Source organism: Cyprinus carpio, chromosome A25 (assembly GCF_018340385.1).
Source record: "Cyprinus carpio isolate SPL01 chromosome A25, ASM1834038v1, whole genome shotgun sequence".
In the NCBI taxonomy this organism is placed as follows: Eukaryota; Metazoa; Chordata; class Actinopteri; order Cypriniformes; family Cyprinidae; genus Cyprinus; species Cyprinus carpio.
Window position 1 is genome coordinate 7164067 of NC_056596.1, and position 27997 is coordinate 7192063.

The 27997-nt window shown below is 35.6% G+C and overlaps 1 protein-coding gene across 2 annotated transcripts; it reads right to left on the minus strand.

The window, feature by feature from the left end:
* Positions 1–1582: 1582 nt before the first annotated feature.
* LOC109050637 (septin-7-like) lies at positions 1583–27968 on the minus strand. 2 transcript variants are annotated; one of them, XM_042715191.1, is made up of 13 exons: positions 27688–27968; positions 24058–24157; positions 14697–14803; positions 10030–10130; positions 9738–9872; positions 7838–7955; positions 7641–7733; positions 7030–7126; positions 6563–6614; positions 3247–3372; positions 2917–3052; positions 2627–2772; positions 1583–1967 (listed from the first exon to the last, which is right to left on the minus strand). In XM_042715191.1, the coding sequence occupies exons 1-13, from the start codon at positions 27724–27726 to the stop codon at positions 1928–1930; spliced, it is 1290 nt and encodes a 429-aa protein (XP_042571125.1). In that variant the 5' UTR covers positions 27727–27968; the 3' UTR covers positions 1583–1927. The 2 variants fall into 2 exon arrangements, with proteins under 2 accessions (XP_042571125.1, XP_042571124.1); XM_042715190.1 differs by lacking the exon at positions 6563–6614 and having other exon boundaries at positions 3247–3402; positions 6996–7126; positions 27688–27966.
* Between the last annotated feature and the right edge of the window lie 29 nt (positions 27969–27997).

Sequence of the window (27997 nt, forward strand, 5' to 3'; positions counted from 1 at the left end):
ATAATAAAACATAATATAAATAATAAAAATAAATAATTTAGAAAAATTCCAATGATACTGGAATATGATATTACAAAATTTTTTTTATATAATAATAAAAATAAATTATATCATACCAGATTAGTCTTATATTTTATTTCCTCTTCAACATAGAACAATATTAGGCCAATAAAAACCTCAAAATATTAAAACTCTTCTCATTTTGCAGAAATGGAACCTATGCTCAGAAATATTGAAATGCAGAGATTACCTGGTGTCTTGACATGATTTCATATCAAATACTGATAAGAAAAGACAACATGATCATTATCAGCATAACTTCTCATGTTTAATAATGTACAGTTAGCCAGAAAGAATAACAGATGAAGATAAAATGGGAAGAAAAACAATCAGAAATTGAAAACCGTATACATATACAAAAAATAATAAGAAAACAAACATCTCTAGAGCCATGTTCAGGTCTACTATTAAAAAAAAAAAGTGTAGAGTGTTTAAAGAACAGATTTTCTTTTTGTCTGATTTATTTTTTCTTTATTTTTCTTAAACTAAACATACTTCAGAGCATCTGTGTGGTTTTTAGTGATCCACATCAGGAAGAACAGAGTGTTCAAACTTGTGCAATGACAAACCTTCAAAATATATAACAGTGTGTGTGATCTCGAGAGGCATACAGGGACTCTTTATTGTCCTTTGCATTGAGAGTTTTGTGCACGTTGCTGTCTATACGCTGTTTGGCATGTGTTAGAACTGGGGCCTGTGATGTGTTATAAATCTAAACTATCCAACAGAACAAACAAAGAGCGCTTCCACTCTCATTTACATTTTAGAATGTAAAGTGAGTTTATTATAAAGGGTTAATCTGGGTGAGTATGGCTAAAAATAACATCTGTTTAGATATACTGAACTCACTCGGGTTAAAAGTGAGCACCAAGCCCGGATCTAGGAACCAGCCATAACGACTAAAAATCCAAGTCCCAACTATTAAAATGAAACAAACTGGTCTCAGATCAGTTTAGGAATAGACTGAGGGACATCTAACATAATCGGTTCACAATAAAAAAAAAAAAAAGAGAATAAAACATGAGCAGACAAATGCCGTAAAAGTCTGCAATTTTAAGGCAGAATGTTTTAGCAACTTCCTATAATATTTTTGTAATTATTTTATATCCATCCATATCAAAAAACGACTATTGTTATTAATATTGACAATCACGCCATTTTGTATAACCTCATCTATGGTAGGGACACAATTATCTACTTACACAGCCAGCAAATGGGTTTAAACACATGGAAACTGTTATTGTCATAATTTAGCTGTGCAATAATGTTAAAACAGGTCTTCAAATGTTTATGACCCCAAAGAAACACACAACATCATGTCTCACACACCAGCAGAAACCAAAATCCATTGATCCATAGCCTTGCTTTCAACACATACATGCTTAGCTCTGTATTAATTCGTTGCACTTGCTTCTGTCTGTCCGATTCTCCATCACACCCATACGAACCTACCACGAGACCATCTTATAAGTTGTGTGTGTGTGTGTGGAAGGGATGGATGTGTATGTCTGTATTTTCTGTAATTATTTTTTATATAAAGAGTTGTTTATAATAACCACACTTTAAAGTTTCAAATGAATGTTGGTCAATATTCTCACTCTAATCGAAAGGTCGAGACATAAACTTGAAATACTGGGCATGTGGTGCAATATAATAGTCAACCAGAAGAGGGCGATGATATCGTGTGTGGATGTGACTATAAAAATATCCTACATTTCATTCCTTTCATTCATGTTGAAATGGAATGTGCAGTAAACTGTAATGTAGCACTCCAGCATGTGTTTCTTATGGGGTCATAAAACATCAGAACATCTAAAGAGATGCAAGGAGTTTCTGGTTTTATAAGGAATGGAGCTTCATGATGTCTTTAAAAGATTTTTCCTTTTTTCTTGTTCTTTTCCATTGTCCTGAGAAAAAAAAAGACAAAAACATTAATGAAGAAATTGATTATGATAATAAATTGTTAGTTATGGTTACTGTAAATTTCAATATTTTTCCATGTCCTCTATTTAAATTTTTAATGATTGATATTATTATTTTCTTTTTATGCCACTGCTTGTTATGTATACTGACTGCAATACTATACACTACTAATTTGTTTTTTTTTTTTTTTTTTTTGAATGTTTTTACTACAATTAAGTTCAAAACAAATCACAATATGCAGAATTATCTTCAATATCTCATATAATTTATTAAATCATGCATTTTATCAAATTGAAATGTAAAATATTAATCTAAAAAAATATATAAAATAAAATATGTTTCAAATATACTATATATATTATAAAAATTTAATATATTAATATTATTTTTTTTTAAATACTAAAATTTTTTTTTTTTTTTTTTTATTTCTGGTTGATGGTTAATTCTGAATGCAGATTATCAATGTGTAAGCGGCAAATGGGACAGTCAGCCTCTACTTCTGTGCACGAGTGCAGTTCCTTATTTAAAATATTGTTTTGCTAGCTGCATTATTTAGGGACTGAATAATGCAGAGAGTTACAGAAAGGCTATTTTAAGAGAAAGACACTGAAGAATTGAGCTGAAAGAACAGCGAGAGTCTCACTTTGATGCATCAAGTTTCTGCTGCTCCAGGATGCGTTGCTGGGTCTCCCAATTGGCTTTTTCCTCCTCAAACTGGTGCCTCTTCTCCTCAAGCTCTTTATACTGAGCTTCTAGATTCTTCTTCATCTGTTCGTGACGCCGCTCCAACTGCATCAAAGATGTCAAAGGATTTTTAGTTAAGTATTTGTGATATTATCCATGAGAAATATGGAGAGCAACGGGAACAAATGCTAAAAAAAATAAATGTTATTTGGAACTAGAAACCAAACACAAGCGTCCTCGAATACACACCTCTGCCTCAGAGTCCTTCAGTTTTTGCTTCTTTTCTTTGACCTTCATCTCAAAGACCTGCTCCATCTCTGTCTCCATCTTCTTCATCTTCATCACGTGCTCCCTCCTCTCCTCCTCCATCTGGGCCAGGGGACTCCTACAAGAGAGACATTGCAACAATTGTAACAGATTTGGAGAAATTTAGCATTACATCACTTGCTCATCAATAGATCCTCTGTAGTGAATGGGCTACAGGAGAGCCTCGACAAACTTTGCAGACTCAATCCCAAGGAAGTGTGTTCAGGACAAAAACTGAAAAACATTGAGCTAAAAATAGAACTGTTTTCATACTTTGTGAGCTGGCCTTTGTTCTTGGTGGCGTCGACCCCATTGCAGGTGACAGCTGCTAGTTTCTTACTCCGGTAGTTTTCATAGTGAACATTATTGGTCACGTCCTTCAGGTCCTGCATGTGTGTCCTGGAATGGATTGTTTGATGACAGGTTAAACTTTGATTAAAAACTCCAATTCAGTTTGTCAGAAAATAAAACTTCTCTATATTTTCAGTATTTGTTGTCAGGTCGTGCCTGGTTAGGTCCTGCATGTGTGTCCTTTAGTTGTTTTTTTTCTTATGTGATTATTCATATTGATTGTGAATTTGAAGTGATAGTGGTTATCGTTTTAAACTGGAAGAGGTGGATGTTTTTGTTTTATATTATTAGTATCAGAATGAATTCAAAACTTTAAAAACCCTAACATTTCATTTTTCAGATTTCATTTAAAATTCCAAAATCTTATTTAAAAAGAAAAGTAGGCACTACTTGCATATTCATGTGTAGGACTACAACATATAATGCTGTAAAACTGTTAAGTGTAACAATAAAAGTTGACATGGAAAATGCATTATTTTTGTGAATGTATGCAGTTATGACAGATACTTAATATGAGATTTTGATTAAAGATGCCATCAAAAACCATTTTTAATAGGGATGCATGATATATCAATACCAGTTATCAGTTATCGGGTGATGTTTTATAATTCGCCAGTATAAATCAATAATGGAAATATTATTTTGAGGCTAATTTCCTCTAGTTTTACAATTATGTAACTTTTGCGTTTTTAGTAAATCTTAAAACTCATACTGTACAAGATAATGTTGTGATGCTTAAATTTACTTGTAGCATTTTAAACTATTTATTTTAGTTTTAAGTATTTATTCTTAATTTATTTAGACAAAATAGTGTAGAATTCTACTACTAACCGTTTATGTTTTATCGGCCATAACAGGAAAATAATTAAGAATTATTTAATATAGTAAAAATAAATTATATAGAATTTGACCACTAGCCAATTTATCAATTATCGGCCATAACATAAATATAATGACAGAATGTTGTGGTGCCTACATCCACTTGTAGCATTTTTATTGGCCAATTTATCAATTATCGGCCATAACATAAATATAATGACAGAATGTTGTGGTGCCTACTAAGAATATTCTTTTATATATATAAATGTTTAAAATTCGACCACTAGCCATTTATTAATTATCAGCTATAACAAGAAAATAATTATTGAGAGAGAACTTTAATCAGTGCATCCCTAATTTTTTAAAAAATACTTAAAACATAAATTCTACATTTAAAAGCAAACAGGATCAGACAATGAGGTTGCTGACAGAACAGAAAATGAATCAATTAATCAATATCAGACAAATGAAAAATCAACAGACACAGGTCAGGTGGTTGCCAGTTAAAAGAAAAACACAATTTAGTAATTAGACATCAAAACTGAATATGTCAAAAGGTTAAACAGTCACAAAAATAAACAGCAGGTTAGCAGTTCACATAATCGCTGTTATGTGATCATACACAGGTACGATCGTTGTCATCACATGGCATTCTGGAAAAGGACCAGAGACACTGTTTTCTGAAAGATGGTTAAAGGATGAAATCTTCTGCAAGTCTAACCTGCACCGTTACAGCAGTTATAGAGCCCTACGATGCTTTACCAAGCAAGCATCTTACCTATAAGGAGAACTCATGATGATTGACCACCCCATGTGTCAATCATCTGCTACAACCACCTACCTGTGAGAGAGCAGTTGGAGGGGCGGGACTAAAGTCACTCCTTTGGGAACCCCCACTCAACCTGTGATTCATGGGCTACTACAACTAAAAATGGTGTGTTGTTGGAGGGGTTACATGGCATAGCGATGACAAGCAGATAGACCAGAAGGGGCAGGGGTGGACTCATACGTCTAAAGGGATCATGGGATTTGTAATTTCCACTTTGACGGGACAGAAAACTCCTGAGGCTGACAGGGATAGACGGTGCCCCAAAACGGCATCCCTTATATTACATCATATATTATAACAGCGTTGAGGTTAGAATGGAAATATTAGCACTGAGTCAACCCCACATCGGAGTTCTGAGGCAGAAATACTTATAAATGATGATGTCAATGTACTATAATAAAAAAAAATATGTATGTAAAGGAAGAAAATAAATGTTTTGACCTCAGGGGTACATTTTGTACCCCTCAATGTATTGAAATCTATAATGGGGGTTGGAAATAAGTAATGGGAGGCATGCATGTCTGGATGCAAGGTTTTATTTAAACATAAGAATAGGGCTGGGTGATATATCACATATTTATTATGTATTTGCAATGATTTTGTTGGGAAATCAAATTAAGAAACATAAATATTTAGGTAATTTTAAATTGGCCATTTATGTTTATTAGACAAGCTCTGTGTTCCCTCCTCATGAGACACAAAATATCGGCAGGTAAATATTGCTGCTTATTAATACTGCCACATTAGTAAATATAATCATGAGGTAAATATTGCTGCTTATTAATACTGCCACATTAGTAAATATAATCTTAAAAAAACTTAGGATTTTTTTATTTTTAGAAAAAAACTTTTTTTTTATACAAAATATCAAAAATATATTTCAAATCTTTTCAATTGCTTATTTTCTATTATTATGTTATTGTTTAAAGTCAGTTGTAATTTATATACACACACACACACACACACAGACACATATGATAATATATTTTTTAAACATTACTAATCACATTATATATTATTTATTAAATAAATTTGTTTGTTTTTTGAAAGATGTTTTTTTTGTTAAATTATTTTATATTATATTATTTATATTATAGAATTACACTTTTTTTAATACTTAGTAAATTATATTTTTTATTAAATCAGAAATGCATTTCCTATTGGTCACACATTACACATGATCTATTATGCATGTATATTATTTACATACACACATGTAGTTTTAAAAAACTCAAACCTTTTGCTTGTGTAATATATACTAAATTATTATTTTTTAAGTACAACAAAAGCATTCATTAGTCTCACACTTTCTGATCCCTTTGTACATATCAAATATTAGCAAAACTCTCAAATGCTTTTGTTTTTTTATAATTTTGTAAATATTATATATTGGTGAGTTTTTTATATGATGTTTAAATATTGATATATTGTTTTTTAGTTATGTCATACATAAATACATAAAGGATAATTAAGATGTTATAACATGTAAAGGATACACATGTTAGAGATGAGTGTTTGTATATTTTATATGTGGGAATCAGCAAAGATTCTGAGCAGCAAAAAGGTGAAAGAGGAAGGAGAGGGGGAGGCCTTAACGAAGAGCGTATAAATGAAAAATGGGTTTGTTTACCAATAATGCCCTCTGTCAGTCATGGAAAAGAGCAGACAGAAAGAAAAAAAAAGAGAAAAGAAAGAATGACACGTAAACAACCAAGGAAAAAAAAAAAAAAAAGACACTCGCTCACCACACAACAACAATTCCAAATGAAATAGTTTTCAGGGAGGGGAGCTTTGTAAAGAAAGAAATGTGGGGAAAGTAAAACCACAACAAGTCATTTGTGGCCTATGATGAAAATAGGGGGTGACAATCTTTCTTTCGGTAAAACCTAACACCTCGTCGCCCTCCCTTTTCCAGAATCCCTCAGGTTGGACATTCAACCTAAGAGGAAATTTGTCCAGCAAGCTTGTTTCACATGCACTGGAACACCCCTGTTTTCTTTAGAAATGGTACAGTCCTCATGACAAACTCATATGGGTCATGTTGATGCAGAACGTACCTTCTGCCACACCCCAGGGGTACTGACGCCCTCTAACCTTCCTGCCATTTACTTCGATCACCACATTGCTGCCAACCACTGCCAGAGGCATCTTCTCCTGTTGGTACAAACCACAGTTAATTAAAGTGAGCCTGTATCGACCGCACGCAGTGAAAGTGGACAGACACGGGGGTCTGACGTAGATCCTTATTGAACTTCAGAGCCAGAGGCGGGTCAGTCAACTAAATTGGTTCTGTAGCAGTTTGCATGCCCTCAATAATAACCTCAAGCTAACCTACAGAAACAAACAACATTGTGGATGCTGTTGGGATAATTACAGACTTTAAAGACAAAAACATTTCTTTTATTGTTTTTCTGCTGTCAGATTCAAAATGTAAGATTTATGTAAAGTTTCATAATAAGACTGTATATGGTAACAGTTTATCCATTAGGAAATATGAACTAACAAGGAACTATTTTTTTCAGGATTCTCACTGTCAATCATTAATTGCTATGACTTTTCCATAGTTAGACTATGATCTAAAATTTTATATAAATACATAAACTACTGTTGTCTGTAATTATCTGCTGTACATCTGACTATGTACGTTTCTTTTGGACTGACTCTTTACCTTTATCTTTCGGATCAGTTTGCTGTCCTCATCATCCTCTGTGTCCGGAAACTCATAAATCTTGATTTTGTGCTCCTGGATCTCCTTCATAATCTAATGATGAGAGAACAGTAGAATTTGTAGTGCTTGAGAAAAATTGTAAAATGCAAATCATCCCCTGAAGAATGTAAAAATCACACATTAACACACACACACACCTGTTTTTTGAACAGCTGGCACTCCTCTGGCGTGAGTGTATCAGCCTTGGCGATGAGGGGGATGACATTGACTTTGTCATGAAGACGCTTCATGAACTCAATATCAAGAGGCTTCAGTCTGAAAAAAAGATTGAGAATACAAGTGAATTGCATCTAACAGTTTACACTTGTTTTGTGAGCATGTGTTGCTTACTTATCATTATTTAGATCACTAAATTAAACTAAATTGTATAACAAGGCACAGTACATAAAGTGCAGTACAAAACAGCGAAGCTATACTATGCCAAAATATTTTTTTTTATTTTTAAAATATTTAACTTCTTAATGTTGACACAACTAATGCTTTCCTACTAAATACTGAAAGTCAAAAACAAAAAAAACTAAAATAAATACAATTATTAAAAATAAATATATAAATAAAGTAAAAATAAGTAATCAAATACATAAGTAAAAAAATATTAATTTAAAAAGAAATCAATTAATAAATATGTAACTAAATAAATTGATAAAATAATTAGGTAAATAAATAAAATATAGGTGTGTGCCTATTGCAATTTTCCCCTAGTGGTATATATATGTATACCCTTCTATGTATAGCATATAGAATATAGTAAAGAATATCACAGAGTATAATATAATACAGCATACCATAGTATAGTGCATTCTGGGAATAACTTTAAAACTGAATGAATTCATAATCCTGAAAAGTCTTACAAGCAAAAGTATAGAAACTACTACAACTACACGGAACAAGGAAAAGAATAAAACAATAAAAAGGCACATAGTTTCCACATGGGTAATATGAATATAATGAACAGTGACCATAACAGTAAGGTTAAGTAAAACATTGTATAAGTCTGCAAATCTTACACATTAACCAAACACAAAAATGAGCTGTGCCCTTTGAAGTCATGCAATAGAACTGAAACAAGTCAGGCACCAGAAACGGGATGAATAAACAGAGCAGAGGGGCCACTGTCAGCACACAGCACTGAACGTTTCCTCATTGTTTCCTTCCAAACCAGAAAAATTATGTCATGGAGGGAATGAGGGCTTCTCTCTGTCTCTCTTTGCATCACTTTCGTTCGGGATTCCAGACAAAGATGCTGTTCTTACACTGAGCAGGGTTTCTGTGTGTGTTTTTGTGATTTTGGGGGCCAGCTGAGGGTTTGTTTATAAATTTCAGGAATGTCAAGACTGAAGATGCAACACAAACGTCACAGAGATATGAATGTTGCTTCATGATGGCATCTCAAAAAGGGCACACAAGAGAATAGCTTGTGTTTGTAGACACAGGGCTACAGGGGTTACACTACACTGAATGCAAATATAAAAGTAAACAGTGCTTTGTTTTTCCATTATATATGATAAACTACATACTTATGAATTATAAAGCACTGCAGAGTTTTATAGTGGATTTTCCCACTTATTAAAGTCATTAAATCACAAAACAACAGAAAACTTCATCGAAAAGATTAAAAAAAACACACTATAATAAAAAAAGAAAAAGAATAATCCTGCAGTTAATTTTCCCCAAAACAAAAAAAGTAAATCATAATCTTGAGCAAAATCAAGCCAAAACAAGCTAATTATTTTCAAAAATAAACCAGTCAACACCTATCATACGTCAAGCCCAGTTTAGTAGGCATTATGTAAGGCTTTTGGAGCTGAGAGTGGGTAGTGTGCATCTCCATCTGTGCTCATATGTCCTCCATTTCACCCGCTAATGCATTTAAATCAATGCACTGATGCCTTCATTGTACAGTTGTACAGTATTCATGTACAAAATTCCAAACATCATCCCACTCCTGAACTAAGTGCAAAATGTGTAAATCAGGATGTGTGTGTGTGTGTGGTGCTTCTATTTTAAGCTGGTTGATTCACGGCAGGCAGTACCTACCCGTGACCAGAGGGGGCGATGAAGTACAAGCAGCAGTGCACCCTGTTGTCAGGCATCTGCCTCCTGTTTACACGGGATTCAGCATTCAGGAAGTCTTCAAACTTACTGTCGATGTAGTTGATGACGGGCTGCCAGCTGAAAGAAAGGGCAGGAGGAGAGATGAAAGGCGAAGTCATTGCATCACAGTCTGTAAAAACATATCTAACACCTAACATGATTTTATCTTTCGACTATAATGGAGGTTATTTGCCTATCCAAAAATCCAAAATGCCCCCAAAACTCTTAAACTCACCAGTTGCTGTTGTCCACTGCATCTCCAAAGCCTGGTGTGTCTACGATGGTCAGCGTGAGCTGGACGCCCCCCTCCTTTATCAGCACTTTGGACTGTTCCACCTGAAAGCAGGACCACAAGTTGTCACCACAGGATGTATGACTTAGCCTGGGACAGCAACCTTGCCTGTTTGTTCCAGATTCATGTCACTGACACAACATCATCGCTAACTAATTCTAAACCACAAACACTCATGTTAGTGGAGAGGTTAATACTGGTTTGTGCATAAAAATGTGTACTTTTGCATTTGCATCAAACCAAAAGGTCATACACGACCCTAGAACATAAACACTGATGGACATTATAGCTGTATATGTCATACAAAAGATGCTAATAACATTTACAAGGCAACATGGTCATCTAGTTGTCCACCAAATAGTGAGATCGACTAATTTATTTTATTAAAAGGTGCATATTTCAATTCATTGCTGCTACAGACAAACATGTCTATGTTTTTAAAATGACGCCAAGTACTAAATCGACATCTTTCCCCTTTTTTAGCAACAAATGTGGTCTCGCGAGAGTTTCTGCGTCATCTTCTACATTTTTTGTTAGCGAGTGCATTACTTGCATTCTAGGTTAGGCGCCAAGGTGAGACACTGAAATAGTCATCTCCAATGTCACTATGATTCAGCTTCATCTCCTGAAGTTATTTCAGCTGCTTTCAGTAAAAACCTGAAAAAAACTGTTTATTTTTGGCTGACCCTCTTTTTCTCAAACTGCACTCTCATTCACACATGCACTTTCTGGCTAGCAAAAACAACCACAACCTTTCTTAGTTCTTCAAAAAGAGGAGAGAGTGGAAAGGAGAAACAGGAGAGACTTAAGGAGACTTAAGTGAGAGAAAGAAAAATATTAAGGAAATGGAAGAAAGAGAAGTGGATAAAACCCTTCCATTCTTGCTCAAGCGAGGACGTTTATGAGGCACATCAGGCCACTTCATTTTGCAGCAACACAGAAACAGAAATAAAATAAAATGTAGAAACACACAGCCACAAAAATGTCAAGACTTTCATTCGACGCAACCAGAGTGGCCCTTGTGTGGCTGCTTTGACAAACACTGCAGATTGTTTTCGGAATATAAATACTCTCGCAGCTGACTCTGTGTCCTGCCTGAACTGACCACAGAGGACCAGACAGCCACACATCACCACATGGCCTTTGGCCAGGCTGACAAATTTATAACACGGGCATTCATGGTGGAACAGCTCAAGACAAAGTGTATGGCGGAAAGAATCCTGCCACCAGGGAAAGCGCCAGAGAAGGTTAAATGGGGTCTGAAGAGGAAAGCGTGGGCAGTAGAAAATTTTAAATGCCAGAGATTTCATTTGTGAAATCCAGGTAAAACTTAAATAGTCTGTGGTAAAAACAAAGAGGTGCCACCTTGGATCTTCTTTTGAATTCCAGTGGGAGCAAGCAATGTCCCCTGGTTTTACATCATGGCTCCAAATGAGAATGGGTTTGTTTAGATGTTGGGTGACAGATGCCACAGTTGCTGGATTCAGATTGTAAGATGATGTGGAGGTTATGTTTGGTAGGTTTCTGCACAGTGGTGAGAAAAGCAAATAAACCTAAACAAGCACCCACCAAACTTTGATCCATGTGAACAGATACAATATGACGAGAAGACGGGCTACTTATTAAAAAAAAAAATGAGAGGAAGTAAATTGCCATATTTAAAACCCTGTACCCTGTCCTGTGTGTGAACACAAATGAGGGCGAAGGGTGTCCCATTTGTCATTTTAGGTTTCAGAAGGGTGCTCAGTAGTGTTCAATGATGCTGTCTTTAGAGTCGACTTGTACCTGACAGTCTATATGGCAATCATTAAAGTGTAGACTTGGTAGAGGACCACAAGGGCATCATTAGGGACAGGGTTTGACACGGCAGATACAAGCGACACATGCATTTGCTAGACCAGTTATGATATCAGTCAGATTTTATTGGTGATTTGTTGGGCTGGGTATTGTTCAAAATCTTTTGATCCGGTGCCAATTTCGATACCTTAGTTTCGACACCGGTTCCTAACGATACTTTTTTCTATACCAATTTTATGAAATCCATTTTAACAAGATTACAGAACACATTACCTCAGAAAAACTTTGGTTTTATTTTTTCAGTTTGACTCATGCTCCTTAGCCAGTGCACAAAGGAACAAAAAAAAGCACAGGAACAAAATTTTTTTATAAAGAGCTCATGCTCACCAAAGCTGAATTTATTTTAATAAAAAATACAGTAAAACTTGTAATATTGTGAAATAGTATTACAATTTAAAATCTTATTTGAATATATTTCAAAATGTCATTTATTCCTGATGTCAAAGCTGATTTTTCAAAATCATTACTTCAGTGTCACATGACCCTTCAGAAATATGAAAACAGTGATGATTTCATGATTCTTTGATGAATAAAAAATTCAAAAGAACAGCATTTATTTAAAATCGAAATATTTTGTAACATTACACGTTTTAATGTCACCTTTGATAACTTTAATGCATCCTTACTGAAAAAAAAAATTCTGACTAACCAACACATTTTTGAACGGCAGTGTACATTTAGTAGGTTATTATTTATTGCAATATAAACACTGTCAAAGTGATCAACAAGGTATCTCTTCATTTACCAGTCGAAGACGGAGCAACTTTCTGCTCTTATGTTTACTCCGTGCACTGTCAGGGTCTTCATCATATTTGTCGTGGTACCGGTCTTTGCAGCAATTATTTTACCGCAAATACTGCATCGCGCGCTGTTGGCATCGAGCCTGGAGAAATGTACCCACATTCTTTTGATCGACTTTTCCACATTTTTAAGGTATTATGTGTGTGTGCTCGCGTCTCATATGAATATGTGCGCGGAGAGTTTGTGTGTGTTTTTTTGCTCCCGTCTCATTGAGTATGTGCGCGAGTTTGTGTGTGTGCTTGCGTCTCATACAAGTATGCGCGTGGAGAGTTTATGCGTGCGTGCGTGTGTGACTTTGTGTGTTTTTGTGCATTTCATATGTATTTGTTTGAGCACTGACGTTGACGAGTTTACTCCTTAGGTATCGAAATCTGGAACCGAACAACATGTCATTTTTCGATACTCGATAGTATCGAGGCAATTCGGTCGATACCTAAAAAGTATCGAACTCGGTACCCAGCCCTAGTGATTTGACATTAATGCAAGGGTGTCTAATCCTGATCCTGGAGGGCCAATATCTGGCAGAGTTTAGCTCTAACACACATGCATTTAAGTTTCTAGTAATCCTGAAGACCTTGATTAACTGGTTCATGTGATTTTAATTAAGATTGGAGCTAAACTCTGCAGGATAGTGGCTTCAGGAGCCGAACTGGACATCCCTGTGTTATTGCAAAATAAGTATGGCAGAAAAGTTTTTGAGATTTCGATCTTTCCCCATTCAAGTAGACAGGAGCTGTACTTGCATGATTGGATAGCTTTTTCCAGTTAAATAACTTCAAAAATGACATCATCCAAACCTGACCAAAGTCCAAACCTCAACAGTGAAATTAGTTTTGATGTCAACAATGACAGAGTTTGTTCATCAAGATAAAGGAGAACCGAGAGTGGCTGCACTTAAAACACCAGAAAGGGCTGGGATGCCTCGGAACATGTCCCATCTCAAGGGTGGTGGGAAAGTCATTGTCGGGTGTTGGGTTTCGTGGGAAAATTCTTGACCTTCTACTGAACCCTACTTGCCTCCAGAGGAATCTAGACCCCTTCATATTGCCCCTCCCATCTTCTTCAAAAAAACACTTAAATTGAGTCGCTCTTTTCAGTGTTTCCTCCCCCATTTCTGATGTTCCAGTCCCAGCATCTGTTCTCGCCTTGTTTATCAATTCCATATAAGGTCAAAACTCTGCTGTCTCTTTCCTCTGGGAAGTCTGGGATCATTTGCTCTGGCCTGGGACCTTCAGAAGGCAGGAATCTGTTTGTGATTGCTTCAGCCTGCTTGGTGCTCTGCACTCCAGCTGTCTCAATGCACTTGCATGTTGGTTGCCTTGATCTTGATGAGGCAAAATGCAGTCTTGGGTGTTGGAGTGTGATTAATGCAATACGCCCCAATCCTTCCTCATAGCCATGCAGCTAATCTAATAAGAAGCACTTAAAAAGTCTATCAGAATAATGCTACTCAGAGTTCTGCAGTGTGTACCATTTGTATCTGCAACCCCTGGATAACACAGACTGGATTTGTTTATCTGCACAACTTGCTGATAGCACCATGCAGACCAGTTTCAACAACAAGACCACCTCAGACAGACCAAAAATTGGAACATGCAGCACAACAGTGGGTGAATGCAAGAAAACAGATCTGCATTATACATAGGGTTGCACAGTTGAATGGGTCAGTTAGGTAGCACAGTCCCACTTGAAAGGTGCACTTTGTTCACAACAAAAAGGTTGCCAGCTCCCAATCCAAGGTAGAGAATGAGAAATCAGACTTCAGTAGCCTCCCTCATGGCTTCTCTATGTCAAATCTGGCTGCAAGGCAGTGGAAGATAATGGTGGCTGGAAATAAAGGGTCAAAGGTAAAGGAAGAAAGAGAGAGCAACACTAACATAGAGACAGCGGTAGATAAAGGGAAGAGCACTGGATCAGTATCAGGAGTCAAAGGTCAGCTAAAGAAGACATACCTGAACAGTCTTCTTGATCCTTTGAGATGGGCCAGGGTAGTCTTTGGAGTACAGGTCTGTCAGGAAGAGGGAATTGATAAGCGTGGATTTGCCCAGTCCAGACTCACCTAGAACAGGAAAGAAACAAAAATGTTAAGTGGCTGTGCTTAACTTGTGCCAGGATGAAATGCCAAATGCAAGAGACAGACGGAGACACCCATAACTAAAATCAGGAGGTGATGAATAAGAGATTCTCCACAGATCCTCACAAGCTTTCTCACATTCATCCACCCACACAGAAACACACAATTAGTTTGTTGTTTTTGAGCCAACCAATGGCACATGTGGGACCCTAGCCAGAACTTCAATAGTTTCTTCTCGAAGACAACAATCGAATGACAGCAAATTCATGGGTATATTGGGAAAATGTTGCGGACAAAGAGGAAGAGTGAGAGAAAGAAAGCTCTTTTATTCCGAAGGAATAAAACATTGCTTGCTCCATTCCCTCTAGCCACCTCCACACTACTCTTTACAACTGATGAGCACAAGGTGGTGTCATTCTGAACATCTCTTGAATTGGGGGAAGGGAACGCTTGGGCTCATCTGGCAGAACAGACCACCAATGTACACCATCCTCACCCACTCAAATACACATTCTCACTCCACGTTTTTGACACAAGCTTGATCCTAGGCTCCAAGTGGGGGTGTTCAAAGCTCCTTCTCTCAATAAACAATCTTCCCACTGATAATCCTCAGCTTCTGAGCTTCCAAAACTTGGATTATTCGTTTACTACACCAGGCCCTATGTGGACATTTACCATATGTAAGATGAAACCAAATTTTTAATGGTATTTGATTTTTTTCACTGATGTTTGATTGGATTGTAAGACTACTATTAAAATATGAATATGAATATTTTAATTGTAAATTATATGATTTATATGATTTAACTCATAAACGTTATTACAACATCAACCAAATTGACCAAAGTATGAGCAGTTACCAGTGTGTCCCATGGAGCCAAAACAGTTCAACATTTGGACACACACACACACCTAAAGATTCTCTGTGCTATGCCAGAGATAACACACAGACACCAAGCCCACCCTCTGTCTGCTAAGTAAATTTACTTCTCCTTGCCTCAGGCTACAAAGACTTACCTAAACAAGACAGAGTGACTGGACTGTGAGAGCATCTATGTGTGTGGGGTTGGGGGAAGATGAGAGACGTCAGCAACCTGAAACTGAGGCGACCAGTGGAAGAGAAGGAAAGGGGGGAGGAGAGACAGATAGAGAGAAACAGAGTAGTGTTTGGTCTGCCTGCACTTATACTGGCATTTTAATGGAAGCCATGTACCAACACACAAGACCATGGGGAAACAGCATCTTTACTTTTTTTCAACTAACCTATGCAGGATTTACTTACTACCTTAATAGTGATGACGGTTAAATACATTTCAAAAAAATTCAAAGAAACTTAAATGTATTTGTCTATAATGTACTGCAAGTTCCATATATTCCATAAGTATATTTAGACTAGTGTTATTTTAGTATTATTTATATATTACAAATTAGATAATATATTTTCAGTTTTTATTTTACTTTTAGTTTGAATGTTTTACTAATTTTGTTGTGTGCTCTTGTATATATGTTTTAATTTATTTGTGTAATTTTAGTACTTAAACATTTCAGTTAGTTGCTAAGCCAACATTTCTAATTTTAAGATTTTTATCTACTATATTTTATTTCAGGTGTATTTCAATTATCAAAATGATCACTACTTTTTAATAGTTTTAGTTTTATTTGATAAAAAATAAAATAGGGTTAAAATGGTATAAATTTAAATTATCAAAATGATCACTACTTTTTAATAGTTTAAGTATTTTGTGACTATCAGATAATAAAAATACTTTTCATCTTTTTAATAGTTTAAGTTAATGATAAAAAAAAACACAGGGTTACACAGGTAAAATATAGATTGGTTAAAACCACATAAAATGTTTGTGAAAACATACAAAAATCAAAATTTGTCGCAAATCTGATTGCTCAAACCATTTCCAAAGGTTAGCTTAGGCTGGTTAAAGCCCGTGCTTTACAGAAACCACACATTAGTATTAGTACACACACACACACACACACACACACACACACACACAGCAGGATGTATTCATGAAATCCCGATGCCACTGCTTTAACGGGTGAAAATAGGTAGATTAGCCTCCAGCTCCAGATATCTCTAAAGCACTGTTTCTCCCTCTCTTTCCCTCTTACCCCCTCAGGGCAAAGCCAGACCCAATTAGCCTCTTCCAATTTTTTAATCAAATATCGGTCCGCATGATCTCTGAAAATGAGACGCTTCAGTTACACAGCAAGGATCCAGGTCTAGTTCACAGTTGGCTGACCTTTATCAGAGCCATGGATGAATGGAGCGAACTCACCTCCCCGTCTGGTTTTGGGCCCTTTATCCTCTTTCTGTTACTACTCCAGTCAAAAGAGATACAGCACATGTGCTTCTCCAGCAGGGACAAACAGAGACACTGGAAAACCATTAGAGGGAAAAATCTATAGCAGTGCTAACAGATTGGCACAACCACGGATAAACACACCCTATTTCCACTGGCTTTACGCTGAACTAGACCCAGACAGGATAAAAGGGGAACAGACATTTCAGAGTAAAAGGTGCATGCTAGCATCACTTCCTGACCCAGTTTGACACGGTTTTGCATTTAGCTTGAAAAAGTGTGGTGAATAGTGTTCAAAAGCATTTGAATCACTTGTGTTCCTTGCAGTATGTCTAATGTCTAAAATTTTAAACTAACATTTTTTTTTTAATTAAGATTTTATTAAAAAGTACTTTTAAATTTTTTTTAAAATTATTAAAAAAAAAGAAATTTAAAAAATGACAAACACGCATTAAAAAAAAATGACTAAAACTAAAAACAAAAACTAAAAAAAAACTAAAAAAAAAAAAATAGTATGAAAAATGAACACACACACACACACACACATACACACACATACATACACATACATACATATTTTTATATATATATATATTTGTGTCGGGACTTTAACGCGTTAATTGAGATTAATTAATTACACAAAAAATAACGCGTTAATTAAGATTAATTAATAACAGAAAAAAATTTCCCGCATTTTTAATAACTTATTTTTGCACCGCGGAATGTTTCTCACTGGATGCGTTTCGGCGGACCGATTATACTGAAGCACCAACTAGCGTTCGCATATCACCGGCGCAGCACATCGAGCCTTAAGTATCTCCTCAACGCAAAACATATAGCAGCTAGCGTGGACTTTACACTTTATGTTGAACTATGTATTATTTTGTTGGTGGCAACAGTTTATGTTGAACTCTTTATTGTTTTGGCCAAGTTTATTGAGAGTTGGACTTAGTATGTTATGGCCTCTGAAGCAACAGAGAGATGTTTTCTAATAGTCAGGGTTTCCAATGTTCTGAATGTAATTGACAATATTGTGTATTACTTAAAAAACTCTTTACAGAAGGTTCCAGCACCTATAAGCTTCCTGAATTTCTGAAATGTACTATTTCTAAATTGTTTCTAAATATGCTATTGCTACACTTCATGGCAAAAATTGCACTGGTCTGCTAGACTTGGTTGAACAAAAATAAACTATTTTGTTGCTTAAGCTTATGTATTCAGTCATTATTCAATGGTATACAATAAATCCATTTGAAAAAAAATTACTTCTCACTGTTCTCAGGTCAAATATTTATATGCGATTAAAATGCGATTAATTTCGATTAATTAATTACAAGCCTCTAATTAATTAGATTAATTTTTTTAATCGAGTCCCGGCCCTAATATATATATATATATATATATATATATATATATATATAGAATGAATGAATGAATGAATATTGTTTGGTTCCCAACATTCTTCAAAATATCTTTTCAAAAAAAGAAAGTCATACAGGATTAAAAAGCCATGAAAGTGAGTAAATGATTACAGGTTTTTTTTTTTTTTGGGGGGGGGGGGGGGGGCTCTACCTTGGCAAACCATCCATTTAGTAATTTAGAAAAGTGCTTTAACATGGATTTAAAAACTTTAAGATAATTAATCAATCATCAATTAATCAAACTTCCCTACTGAGATTGAAAGATACTTTTTTTTACGCTTATTAATTGCTACTACCCTGAATGGATGGGAGGACTAGGACAAATGGACAAACTTTCCAAGAGATTCCACACATTCTTCTTGACTTTCATCTTTTTACATCTTCCTGTCATCCCGCTTTGGGCCAGAAAGCACCCCAGGGCCCATTACTGGGCTTAGATATCCTGATGATCCTCCACCTCCACCTCTTTTCCACTGCCCTGCCCCCCATCCAGTCCCCGCTATCCCATCTCTCTCTTTCTGTTTTTTTTTTTTGTTCTCTCTCTCTCTCTTTTTTCCTCATAAAAGGGGCTCAAGCACTTCTGCCATGCAGTTTGTTAACCCTTTATCAAACAGATAGCAGACAGAGAGCAAAAGAGAGGCCCACTACCCCAACACATAAGAGTCAAACTGCTGGTGCAAATAAACAGCAGAACAAATTATTTTAATTTGTATAACTATTATAATTATAATTTGTTAATTATTTTGAACAAACTAGAGCTTCGGAAATCACTCAGATCAAGTATTTATTGCTGATTTTAAAGGACGTGAGAATGCAAGTGTGATAGCACTGTGTGTTTAACTGGATTGCAGAGAGGTGCTCCAGTAGTGATAAGATCCATTGTTCGGCAACAAAGGTCAGAGTTCATCTCCGAACAGCCTGAGATAACAATCAGTAACACTTTGAAAAAAAACTCCCATGGACACACACACGAAACTTCAAATAGGAAGCCCTAGACTGAAAATAAGATCCATGAGGTGACATGTGTGATATTACACACTGCACGCGCACAATCAGCATAACCTAAGCTATGGACTGTGTGTCTGCCATGTGCATCAATTTCTGTTCTGAATCTGCAATATTATATACAACAGCATTAAGAAATGTTTCAACTGGTAGAGCAATAGTTCTTCAAAAGGCATAGTTCTCATTCATAGAAGTCTTCAAACAACTGAAAGTCGGAATGTCAACCACATGGACACTTCAGGGGACTCTTTTCAGGAACCTACACCAGGATTTAAAGATTCAGAGACCTAAAGCATAATTTGCATGTTCTCATTAGAGAACATCACTTTCCATAATATGTCATTAAGCTACATTTCACCACTGAGTGTAAAGTACAGATATTAAAGTTCTTTAATAAATCATGCAAGCTGTCACGAATTCTGCATTTTGGTTACAAGTCGATTGGATATGATTACACTGTTTTGCAATAACTTAAAATCATTTTCATAAATATGCTGAAGATGACAGTGACTAAAGGGACAATTAGACACCTCAAAAGCACACTGGGATATGGATTTGGTGGATTTTACAAATGAAAACTTTAAAAAAGTATTTTGGATGGGAAATTAACATTATAAATTACTGTGGTATTATCTTGAGCAAATATGGTTATATAGTAAATATGGTTAAAATTCGGTATATACACATACAATACTGTTTAAATCTTTGGCATCAGTAAGATCATTTTTGAAAGAAATTAACTTTTATTAAAAAAGCATGCATTAAAGTGATCAAAAGTGACAGTAAAGACATTTGCAATGTTACAAAAGATTTCTATCTCAAATAAATGTTGTTCTTTTTAATCTTTATTGTTCAAAGAATCCTGAAAAAAATATATATATAAATAAATAAATGGGGGGAAAAAAAATCAAGGTTTCCACAAAAGCAGCACAACGGTTTCATTATTTTAAAACATTTAATTATATTTCACAATAGTACTGTGTTGTTTTTTTGGAAATAGAATGGCCACTTCACACATTTCTAGCATCACACATCTTTCATAACGTCAAATTCCTAATTGTTTATTTCTAAAATCCCATCTAAACAAATATCTCTCCAACATGATGAAACTCTTCAATGGCTTCTGTAGAGTGAAAGAGGATTTGCATAATGGAGTTACTCTACTTCATACACTCAAGCCATCAAGAGCTGAGAACAAGTCCTGCACCAATAAACTTAAAATATTCCCCTTTTCAACTTGAACGAAACTTTAAAAGAGTGTTTGTTTAAAAACCCAGAGATCCGTCAGTGTTTGTCTGTGCACTGGCGGACACATTAGCATGTGTGAGCCAAGACTGTCTGACAGGCTTAGCTCCATGACCAGGTTGTTAGATGACCTGTTGGCAGGCCAGAGAGGGGAAGCTTTGGCTTCATAATCCAGCGATTAAAATCTCCTCCCTGTGTGTGTCTGTGCTTCAGCCAGGGAACTTTTAAATGAACCTACAACACGCTAGTGTATGAAAAAAGTGCCAGCTATTCTTGTACAGCCACACCTGACAAACTGCTGCTGTGTTGTTGAAAATATCTCTGAATAACATGGAATTCACCAACATGTCACGTCTGAAGACTTCAGCTACCAATTGGAAAAATCATCACGCATCTCAAATTTTGTCCAAATACAGCTGTCAGAGTTGTTACTGTGAAGGAATGCAAACTGCACAATTAACGAAAACATGCGTGAAATTTTACGGGGTTTTTTTTCTATTCATTGCTTGTACAGGTGTGAATTCCTCTACACGCTTGAATAACAGTTATTAAAAAAGACTGTATATAGACTAAACCATATTTTTAACAAGAACTTCAAACTTCAAGATTTCATTTCACTTCTTCAATCTTTTTGTGGCCTGTTCTTGCACCTCAAACACGCCTCAGATAACTCTATTTGACAGATGAACCTCTAAAACTCTTCACATTTTCCAACATTTTCTCCCTGAAGAAACGTTTTGCCAGCTGGTTTGAGAGGGAAAGCTCAAGAAAGGAAATGCTTGTGGAAAAAAAAAAAACAAGGGAGAGTGAGAGAGAGAGACAGAAAAGACAGGAAACAGATTTTTTCCTCCCTTAATTTTGGAGGGAAAAATGGAGTCCACAGCCAAAGCCCTGTGGTGCCTGTCAGGATGAGTGACAAGAGAACAAGACGACAGTTTTCATTTCTGTCCTTTAAAAGGCCACTAGACGTAGCTGAATACAGTTCTAAGTAGATGCAAAACCCAGTTAGACCCGATCACATGTATTACATACTGAGACTGTAATCAGATTCTCAGCCCAGTCTGTGGAACGTACTTGCAAAATCATGTTTCCAGATGATTTATGTGGAGGGGTAATCTTGTTAACACTATTAACAGAAAGACAGATATTGATACTTGCTAGACTTGCACTTATTAAGATCAGCGGTGCTATACAGTATATACACTACTGTTGAAATATCTGTTTGTTGTTGCTGTTCAGCAGCAAATCAATTTATTAGAATGATTTCTGACACTAAAGGCTGGAGTAATGATGCTGACGAAGCTTTGCCATCACATGAATGAATTTAATTTTAAAATGTATAAAAATGGAAAATAATTTCTTTAAATTGTAGTATATTTTACAATATTGCTGTTTATAATGTATTTTATACTGTATATTTACTACAAGACCAATCCCCATCCAGCATGCAAATATATGTAAACAAAGACCACAATCTGCAAGATCGCAATTCTGTTTCCAAATACTGTTGGTTCCAGAATTCTGAACATGCTATAAAATTTCAAATTGTAATCTTAAATGTTTACAAAAACAAAAAAAGATACAGACGAGCTAAAGACTAAAATGCCAACAAAAAAGTGGGAATAAAAGTTTCATATTTTAAGTCATATTAACTGGAGCGCAGCGAAATTTTGTGGATAAAATCCAGTGATTTCGTTGCTTTCGAAAAAAGTTCCCCATGCAGATTTTGTTCGTGATCAAGTTGGTCACACAAATTCACCGCGCTGATGAACAGAAAGCTGCTTGGTTTGAAAGTAACTTTGCTACTATAATGACAACAGACCATTTTAACCAGTAAAAGTTTGCTAAAACATCGCTAATGTGACTGCACCTTTCACTTGCGATCACTGTAAATTTACTTAAAGGGCCACACATCTTGAAGGCAACACAGCTTTCTACAAAGACTCATTGAAACCGGCTCAACACCTGGCACCGGTACAAGCGTCTCAAAAGGCCGGTTTACCAAACAGGAAACCACAAACTAGACAAGCCTATATAACAGAGGAAGGGAATGAGTGAGAGACAAAGGAATAGAGGAACAGAAAAAAGAAAGAGATTATTTCACACCAAAGCTTGAAAGCAAACCCATTGCAAGTGCAAACAAACACAAACCTAGTTGCTATGGCGAAATGCTCCATGACAGTTACTTCACCGAGATCCATATTTCCAATACAGCTTTAGTCACAGCATCCAAACCACAGAGTGTGTGTGATGGGGACAAGAGTATTGATCATCACAACGTTCCTCATATATCTACTCTTGAATGTGGGCATTTATTCATTCGTTCATCAGCTAAAAAACACTTTCATTCAAAGCCACAGACAGATTATTGTTTGTGTGCCACTTTACAACATGATTGCCATTTGTGTTCCTCGTGTACGTGAAGAAAGACTTTTTCAAATAATCACTGATGACATTACTATGTATTTTTTTCCTCAATTTTTCAATTGCTTTTTTATGCAGTTTTAGGCCTGTTCTCACTCAAATATTATCATCAAATATGCAAAATTAGATGAAAAAGATACATGGAATTAAAAGCCAGCATTTTGTCTTCATATTTTTTTTTTTTAAGATTTTAGTTGACTAAATTATTATTATTATTAAAATAACATTTTGTGTCCCAGGTTATGCGACAACCCTGTTACCATCATATTTGACAATTTTTTCCGTAACGAACTATCACAAATCTGAAAACTTAATTTTGACATCATCATTCTTTCAAGACGTGAATGTGAAAGAACTTAAAATCTCATCTTTTTTGTTTTCATCTTTTTGTGTCATTGGTATCATAAAAGTTTAACTCATGTTACCATGATGGCATCATAAATAATAGATCCAAATAGAATTTAGTATATCAATTTTACAAAATTTCAGCGTTCAAATCATTTTCTAACAAACATATTCTAGTTTCACAACCTTGACTTGCCATGTAAAATTGAACTGTAAATGTCAGCAATTAACGTTTTATGAATATTTCCTGAGTGTTTTCTAAAGACATGATTACATACAATTTTTGTTAAAAAAAAAAATTAATAAAAATCTGCATTAACTTTTTTAACTTGAAGACTTAATTACATCCAAACTTAATTTAGCTGGAAATGGAAGCACAACATTTATTTCATAGATGTCTAAAATCTTACGAAAACTTCAATATGCAAACTTTTCATAGAATGACTTTCTCACAGGTAGGTAAAAGAATTTTGCGACTTACCGACAACCATGAGTGTGAACTCAAACCCCCTCTTCACGGACTTCCTGTACACCTGGTTGGGGAGGTTGGCAAAGCCGACATAACCCTCCAGGTTCCTCTGCTGGAAGAGAACACAGCTTTACTCCACATTCCACTGATTAAAGAGCAGAACGGCTCCTCCATTACAGTTATCCCTCTCAAAACAGGGCTCAGGGGGACTTCAGAGGAAAGATATTAAAGGCTATGCTAATATTAACATTAGTTCCAGTGGATAATGGCTTGGTGTAGCCTAACTCCTAATCTCACATACAGGGATACCACAACAAAGGATAACACGGAATTTTGCTAATTTGAGGATGAGTAAACAGATCCGTGTTAAGCACATATGAAAATAACACACCAAAACAGCTACAGGCCCACTAGGTTGAGCGGTTTCTAGCCCAAACACAAACTTTGGGAAACCAAGAGGCTGGGGAAGGGAGGATACATGGGATGAGGTGAAGCTTGTTCCTCATGCTCATTTACGTTTCGTATCAAATCCATCATGAACTCAATGTCGTCATGGAGACAGTGGATTTCACTCCAGATCACAGTCAGTGCCTTGTCCAGATGTAAGTCCTTCTCGAGCTCCTCCATCCCTTTCTCTCTGTCACTATCCATCTCTTGTAATCTCATGCTCTCGGAAGCACAGCGATGAAGCACACGCTAGGCAAGGCAAACACAATTGATCGCTCTGCTTTGGCTCCGCTGAGCTTCTCATGCATGGTAGGCCAATGGAAAACTAAGTAGTAGGGGCCATATCATTTAGAGAGAGATTTTGAATGGGGAGGGCTACAGTTATCAGGGCAACTTTATTATTTTTGGGCTGAATGAATGAACATGACAAGGTTAAAAAAATTATTAGAGATGCAAGTTACATCAGTACTATACTGGGTATAGGGCAATACCGATAAATTAGAAAAATTATCATCCAATAACCGATATGGTACTGCTGTAACACGCTACTAAAGATTTTCTTTCAAGAATAAATAATCGTATTTTCCCTGTTTTTACATTTATATTACATTTTCCATTATCTAATGCCCACTTAAAATGAATCTTTAAACACTAATTTAATAATAATGTCAAATGCATTTTTTTCATTATTTTTTTATATTGAACGTTAAAGTGTTGCAATGGCAATTTTACTATTTTATTTTTCATTTAGACAATACATTCCTTTAAACAAAATACAAAAAAAAAAAAAAAAAAAAAAACATTCTTGGAAAGAAAATCATTAGAGATGGACATTAGGTTGGCACTATGGTGGTTATCGGTGATACCGATAATTTTGAAAAATTATCAGCCATTAACCAATATGGTATCGATGTAAATGCTTCTCTAATGAATCTTCAGAAAAAAATATCAATAAAGTATTTTTTTTTAATACTGTACATTATAATGTTGCAAGCCAAAATGTAACGATTTTAGAGTTTTCTTTTTCATTTATTTAGACAAAATATTTTCAGATATGTACAATATAAAAATAAAAAAAAATTATGTGAAAATAATGAAAACATTTAATTATGTAAAAGGTATAAACACCATAGCCATTTATCAGTTATTGGCCATAACACAATTATCAGAAAATATTTATCAGCTTATTGTATTGGCTAGAATTTGAATATCGGTGCATCCCTAAAAATCATACAGCCTAGGAACAACATGCATAAATAAATGACAACTTTATTTGTGTGTGATCTATTCTTTAAAAAGAAGAAAATATCAAAATGGATTTGATATGAAAACTCTGACTGTTTATATACACTTGCAGCACAAAACGCAGCAGCATCTTCTTCAAAACTATACTATATAATTCATACAGTCTATAAATAGCCATGCTCTGTGAAAAAGCTCAGGGCATTTTCCATGCTTTCACTCTTGAAGCGCTCTTACATAACTGTAAGATTGATGTCATGGCCCAACATGGCAAACAACAAAACATCTGACCAAATGGGTGAATTAAATCATTGATTATCGAACCCCTCTTCATGTTAGCATCCTAATTCAGGCGTGCAATCTGGAGAACAGGACAGATTGAAGGGTGCAAATAGCGTAGGTGGGAAACAATGTGGGTGTTCACAAGCTTACTAATCAGAATAGGTTTAACGTTTGTGCAACTCATTCAACCTCTGAAGGGTGTATAACACAGCTGATATGAGGACCCTAAATATTGTGGCCCCAAAAAGCACTTGGAGTATTAAATGTATAAACTTATATAATATCAACTGGAGTGTGCAAAGAAAGAAATTATGACTTTTTCCCAGAACCAACTTCACTTTTATGAGCTATTTTTGCAATTATTTTTAACCAAATGGCCCCAGGTTGATTTTAAGCAGACGTATGAAGTGGGTTTCCTTCAAGTTCACATGAATGGGATTGTGATATATGCTTGGTGACAGTTTTTGGCTGCTATTCTCTCTCACCCCATTGAAATGCATCTCCACTCACTGCTCTCCGCAAGAGAGCTGCGCATCATGCTTAGAGCCTGTCATTCTCATTTGCTGCTCCAAACAGCTATTAACAGCCCAACCATTTCACTCCAAAAACAAATTTGTATGCATCTGCAATCAAAATCATCTGTCTTGAGGTCAATGGTAATCAACATATTCAACATATTATTACATGTGTGCAGCCTCGACCGCAACAGGGCCAAAAAAAAGCACTTCTCAGGTTCACTTTTACAATATGTGATTCACCATTTCAGTTATGCCTCAAGTATGGTATGGTATGAGGAAACTTTTATTGATAGAGGGTAATGTTTAAAATGCGGGGGGTTGTTTGAGTGTAAGAACATGATTCTGAAGAGTTTGTTTCTTAGTTTTCATATGATTACAACGTTTACTACATGAGCTAAGGCACATATGACATAATTCACTTCATCAATAGTTGTTTATCAATAAAACACAGGAACCAGTGAGCTTTGGATCAAGTTTATGAACCCTAGATTATGGCATGCTATTTTCACATTTATTTCTTAAAAAATAACTAGTATCTACTTTTACGTAACTTGTACTTAGTTTTCATTTTTAAAAAGTAATCCAATAATAAAGAGACTTGTTTTTATATACTAGGGGTTATTTCTTTACTAGTCAAGTTTAATTTGCTTTGACAAGTTGCAAATATTAGCTATTAAATTCAATGGGAATCTGTCTATTGTATGTATTCCTGTTGTATACAACTGTTGCGGTTACCTTTATACTAGTAATACAAACAATTGCTAACTGAACCACACATTACCAAATAATTTACAATTTGTTACCATTAACAAAGAAATAGTGACTTGTTACTTGATATGGAGACTTGGTATAGAGACTAGTATGTAATGAAAGAGTACTAGTTACTACTTGAATATGTAGCCTAATAAATAACATTGGAATAAGTACTAGTGTCTACTGAATAGTTATGTTGAAATTAGTAAGAAAAATAGAGTTAGCATAAATGTGCCATAAATGTGAAACCAGCTTACCATAACATATAGTTGACTAGAGGGACAGTCACGCTAGGAATCAATTCGCCCACCACCATGCAAATCCATGAATCTATAAGCCAGATGTGCCTTAAATATATTTTCTGGACAGATTTGGGTAAATGCATGAAAATTGTACTCACTGCAACGCTGGAAACAGCCGTGTCGGGTCTCTCGATCATTGTCCTGTGACAACACCCACTCTGAATCCCAACAGATCAGGCATAAAAAGATGAGTCGACTTAAAAAGGGTCGAGTGCAGAAGCGACGGCGAACCCTTACGGCTGATTCGGATTTGGACTAAATGAATGGATTTTTAAGGGAGGTAAACGTGCACAGGACAAAAACAAGCATACAAGCATCGGCCGGGGAAACGTTACAATGCTCCAAGCATGAAAGGCGATTGTCCTCCTCCTAGAGAATTCAATCCCTATTGGTCAGAGACTGGCCGCT

Bases quoted from the DNA above. Each gene is read 5' to 3' on its own strand.
- LOC109050637 (XM_042715190.1), bottom strand. From the start codon at position 27,726: ATGATCGAGAGACCCGACACGGCTGTTTCCAGCGTTGCA. The intron at 14,804-24,057 runs GTAAGTCGCAAA...TTCCTGTTCTAG, and splicing joins GTTCACACTCATGGTTGTCG to GTGAGTCTGGACTGGGCAAA. The intron at 9,873-10,029 runs GTGAGTTTAAGA...CCTTTCTTTCAG, and splicing joins GCAGTGGACAACAGCAACTG to CTGGCAGCCCGTCATCAACT.